Source organism: Cajanus cajan, chromosome 3, assembly GCF_000230855.2.
Source record: "Cajanus cajan strain Asha chromosome 3, NIPB_CcT2T_4, whole genome shotgun sequence".
In the NCBI taxonomy this organism is placed as follows: domain Eukaryota; kingdom Viridiplantae; phylum Streptophyta; class Magnoliopsida; order Fabales; family Fabaceae; genus Cajanus; species Cajanus cajan.
This window is the reverse complement of record NC_138519.1, coordinates 2,876,000-2,881,458: the sequence shown is the minus strand read 5'-3', so window position 1 is coordinate 2,881,458 and position 5,459 is coordinate 2,876,000. Positions and strand designations below refer to the sequence as shown.

The 5,459-nt window shown below is 37.9% G+C and overlaps 1 protein-coding gene across 1 annotated transcript; it reads left to right on the top strand.

Annotated features, from left to right (window-relative positions):
• Nucleotides 1-1,253: 1,253 nt before the first annotated feature.
• On the top strand, nucleotides 1,254-3,204 carry LOC109802674 (UDP-glucosyl transferase 73CC6). Its single transcript, XM_020364093.3, has one exon. It carries the CDS (start codon nucleotides 1,315-1,317, stop codon nucleotides 2,755-2,757), a length of 1,443 nt encoding a protein of 480 aa, XP_020219682.2. The 5' UTR covers nucleotides 1,254-1,314; the 3' UTR covers nucleotides 2,758-3,204.
• The last annotated feature ends 2,255 nt before the right edge of the window (nucleotides 3,205-5,459 follow it).

The window sequence follows — 5,459 nt, the reverse complement described above, 5'->3', positions numbered from 1 at the left end:
GCACTAGTACTGATAACCAGCATATGTAGTTGGGTCAGTGATGATATTCGCAAGTGTATCAGTACAGTACTAGTGCTTTAGGTTCTTAATTTTTTTTATGCTGTTGACTGTTGAGTGTCCAACAGTCATCTTTATTTTGAAAAACTAAAACCAGAAAGTAGGGGTGAGCAACGGGCGGGTTTGGTCGGGTTCGGGTGAAAAATGTTCAACTCGTTGTAAATCGACTTTGGAAAAATGTGACCCATATCTGACCGACTGAGCTTTCGGTTTGAGGCGGTTCGGGTTGCAACGGATTCGGATTTGGGCGGGTGGGTACAATCGGGTTTGAGATTTTCTGTGGACCAAGTTATTTTAACGAAGGTGAAGCTTAAAACGGTAAAAAAAATATTTTTAAAACAGTGTACAAAAATAGAATGAAGGTAACAATAGATGATGTAAGTAGATTCGTAAATAAAACATTTTACAAACTAAAGAAGCAAAAATAAAAGATAACAAAATTCATAGTCGTTACATGCAAAAGAAATCTAAAGTTAGATTACAAAATCTATAAGAAACCACTGTCACACAAGTTGTACTCAAAATGGAGATAGGAAGATGGAAAAGAAAGATAAAGAAAGAAACAAAAAGAAAAATCTAAAAGTAGACTAGTGTATTGAGAAATTGAATGAGGAAGGAGAAAACAAAAGAAATATCTAGATTATGAGAAAAAGAAAAAAAAAGTTACAAATTGATGGCTATATTATACTTGAAATAAAGACTTTTGAGTTTAGACCAATGTTGTTTAGTTATACAAAAATAATAAAAATATAAACTTATCTCATTTTCGGTTGGGTTCGGATTTTAGCGGGTTTAAAAATTTAAAACCGAACCCGCCCAATATAACCTGTATAAAATCAAAATTTTAACCTGATTTACCCGTAAAACCCACCCGAACCCACTCAAAAATAATATTTTTTATTGGATTTTTCAGGTTGGGTTCGGGTGTGGATTTTATGCTCACGCCTACCAGAAAGGCCTCCACGAGAGTCACGCATGATATATTATATTCTAATATTATTATAATAATAAGAAGAAGAAGAATAAGGACAAAAACGTGCATAGAAGATAGAACTACTAAAAGATAGATGGTGAGATGAATTAAACTCGCATTTAGCGTGGCGGTCTCCTCAAATATCCGATATTTAATACTCCATGCATGCCACGAGTCACGTATTTCCCCAACTAAATAAATCTCCAACTCATGATGCTTTCTTCTTCACTCTTCACTCTTCACTCTTCACTCTTCACTAAAAAAAATCAAACACAAAGGTAGCCATGGAAACACCAACACCCCGGGCTTTGAAAATATATTTCCTCCCATTCTTCGCACAGGGGCACCTAATCCCCCTAGTCCAGCTTGCACGCTTGGTGGCGTCACGTGCCCAGCATGTGACCATCATCACCACCCCCTCCAACGCCCAACTCTTCGACAAAACCCTCGACGACGACGCCGCCGCCGGACACCGCGTCCGCGTCCTCCTGATTGACTTCCCCGCCGCCCAGGTCGGCCTCCCCGCCGGCGTGGAGAATCTCGTGGCCGCCTCCGACAACCACACCGCCTTCAAGATAAGCATGGCGGCGCACCTCATCAAACCCCAAGTGGAGTCCCTCATGAAGCAATCCCCTCCCGATGTGTTCATCCCCGACATCATGTTCACCTGGTCCAAACACTCCGCAAACACTCTCAGCGTCCCGAGACTCGTCTTCAACCCCATTTCAATCTTCGACGTCTGCATGATCCACGCCATCAAGGAAAACCCTCAAGCCTTTCATTCTCACTCTGGACCCTATCACATCCCGGGTCTACCACACGCTCTTACCTTGCCGATAAAACCCTCACCTGGTTTTGCTGTTTTGACTGAAGCTTTGTTGGACGCTGAAGAAGAAAGCCATGGAGTCATCGTAAACAGCTTTGCGGAACTCGACGTGGAGTATACCAAACACTACGAGAATCTCACCGGGAGAAAAGTGTGGCATGTTGGACCTAGTTCCCTCATGGTGCAGAAAACAGTGCCTAGTGTTAAAGGAGATGAACACGAATGCCTGACATGGCTCAACTCAAAGGAAAATGATTCGGTCGTTTACATTTGTTTCGGGAGTTTGTCTCTTATTTCGGATAAGCAGCTTTATGAAATAGCCATTGGACTTGAAGCGTCAGGGCATCAGTTTCTCTGGGTGGTTCATCGGAAAAACAAAGACGAAGGCAACGAAGAAGAAACATGGTTGCCGAAAGGGTTTGAGGAGAGGATGAGGGAGAAAAAGAGAGGGATGCTGATAAAGGGGTGGGCCCCACAGCCGTTGATTTTGAACCACGGTGCTGTTGGAGGGTTTGTGACGCACTGTGGGTGGAACGCGGTTGCGGAGGCTATCAGTGCTGGGGTTCCGATGATAACCATGCCGGGGTTTGGTGACCAGTACTATAATGAGAAGCTGATAACGGAGGTGCATGGGTTTGGGGTGGAGGTGGGCGCAGCGGAGTGGAGCCTGTCGCCGTACGAGAGTAAGAAGAGTGTGGTGAGTGGGGAGAGGATAGAGAAGGCTGTGAGGAGGCTGATGGATGGTGGAGAAGGTGAGGGGATTAGGAAGAAAGCGAAGGAGATGAAGCACAAGGCTTGGAAAGCTGTTAATGAAGGTGGATCTTCTCACAACAGTCTCTTGGATTTGACACAACATCTTAAGAGCTTTGTGCCTAGCCTAGAAAGGGTAGCTAATAACTAGTTAAATACCTTCAATTTTCCTACTCTTCGTGCAACAATCAATGATAATAAGGGATTTTCCACCAAATTAAATTAAAAGAAGTACTACAAATTAAAAATTAAAAAAACTATTTATCAAAGTAAATAGTTTCTACCAAGCTGGCATGCATGGAGTAAGTGGAGCGGGGGGTGGTGCGCAATCAGGCACGGCACGGATGGAGCAGATGGAGCAGGGGGTGTATGCAAACTGATCTGGCACGGATGGAGTAAGGGGTTTGTGCGCAATTTGTTCTAGCACGGTTGTCCCCCTCCGCATGATGAGCATGATCCAATGCGGAGACCACACAGATGAAGTTTTTTGTTTAGATGAAGTTTTTTCTTTTTTTTTTTTGTTTTTTATGTATTTTACTTAACAACATGTAATATTTTTGTTATTGAAGAATAAAATTATAAATGTTCAATTTTATAAGGACTTAGTAACAAATTTAAAAAATTGTTTCCATGACTACTACCTATATATACATGGGTCCTCTTAGTTCATTTCACACACTTATATTCCTCTCTTTTAAATAAATTAACAAAGTTTTTTGAAAATTAATTCTACAATAGTTTTTAAATTTGTTTATAGCGATGTCGAGATCATCCAAATACAAATCTATGTGATGAATGAAAATCAGAATGGAAGATTAATCAAGCTATGAGGCGACATAACACTTCATGAGTTGTGTCATGCGATACAATGAAGGATAATCAAAGTTAATTACAAACAAGTTTCTAAAATTTATTATTGATGTCCTATATCAATTGAAAATGGTTGCTACCAGTATACACTATTTAAGTTAATGAAGATAACGATGTCAAGTTTATGTTCAATAGTTTTGCTCAAGATCCAAAGTTGTTAGTTATTGGTATTTTCTTTGTTATTGAGGATATTCAAATGCCATCATACATGATATCGGATTCAACGACAGCTTATAATTTTGATCGACAGCTAAACATACTATAGTTGAAATCGATATATAAAATTGTATCATTTCAAAGTGATGGTGTTTGTGTTCATTATGATTTATTGTTCAATGTGTGCTTTAGATTAGTTAACTACATCTTAATGTGTTTGTTGTTATGAATGTATTCACACAATGATATGTTTCTATTTCAAAAGCTTGTTGTAATGGTTTACTATTTGACAATGTATGTGATCTACAAATTTCTACAAGATTCAATACACATGAGTTGATTTTTATGAATACTTTTTAATTGTGTAAATTAGTCCCTATTATTTAAAAGTAACGGCTAAGATCTCATCGACAAAATTAACAGTGAGATCTCACTAGCTAGTTGGTCATCGTTATTGTTCACGCATCAAGCTTATTGTAGGACGTATTTAGTTGTTGTAGAAAAAGTAACAGCTAAGATTTCACCGACAAAATCAATGGATGAGATCTCACTAGTTGGTCATTGTCACTATTCACACATTAGCCTTATTGCAGGATGTATTTAGGTGTTATAGAAAAAGCAATGGCTAAGATCTCATCGATAAAATCAACAATTGAGATATCACCTGTTGGTCATTGTCACTGTTCACGCGTTAGACTTGTTGCAGGATGTATTCATATGTTGCAGAAAAAACAACGGCTAAGATCTTACCGACAAAATCAACGACTAAGATCTCACTGATCGGTCATCATCATTGTTCACGTGTCAGACTTATTGCAGGATGTATGCAAATGTTGCAGAAAAAGAAACGACTAAGATTTCACCCACAAAACCAACGGCTAAGATCTCACCGATTGGTCATCGTTACTATTCACGTGTCAGGTTTCTTATAGCATTTATTCAATACCTCTTCAACAAAGTCACATACCCTCTTTAGACTTCTCCTTCATTACCTTTTCAAAGTTACACAACCTCTTCAGACTTCTTCTTCACAGTGTTGTTAGTGAATATGTTATGTTCATTAATTTTCTTCAAAGTGAAATTTCTTATTTTAATTTTAATTCAAATTATCATTTTGTGTTGCAAGTTGTTTGAAATCTGGAGTTATTTGTCGTTTCATTGGAAATGTCTTTCATTTGTGTGTTGTATTTTAATAGAAATAAATATCGTGATGATCAAGGTTTATCATTTGTTAGATAAACAAAAACTATTCACCTTAGTTTTGGAATTAACTTTTCTTACTTGAAAAGAAAATTTCACAATAAACTCAAATTACATGACCATCAAGTGATTAATTCTATTAGTTGTAGGTATCTTCATTTCATTAATCCATCAAAGTACGAAGGTCATGATATTTCAGACAATGAAGATATCGAGCTCATGTTTGATGCTTTTCAAAGCTAGTTTAGTACCATGATCGACTTATATATTGAACTTGATATTATTGGTCTTTCAACTTTCTTTGACTAATGTAATTACAAATGAGACTAATCCATATGTAATAGTAGATCAATGTGAAACACATATAATGTCCCTATTATTGAAGAATAGCCGCATGAAATTATTGCTCCCCCTCCAAATCATCCTAATTTGAATGTTGAATTTATAACAAACTTAAGTGATGATGATGGAGACGAACATGAAGAAGCCAACATTCCTTATGATAGCTCATCCGACACAGATGTTAAAAGTGATTTTGATGCATACTTTGACCCTATCACAAATGTTTAATCGACATTTGACAAAGAACCTCTTACTAATAATGATCTTCATTTAATGCATATCCCC

Excerpts from the sequence above, each read along its gene's own strand:
- LOC109802674 (XM_020364093.3), top strand. The coding sequence starts at position 1,315 with ATGGAAACACCAACACCCCGGGCTTTGAAAATATATTTCCTCCCATTC.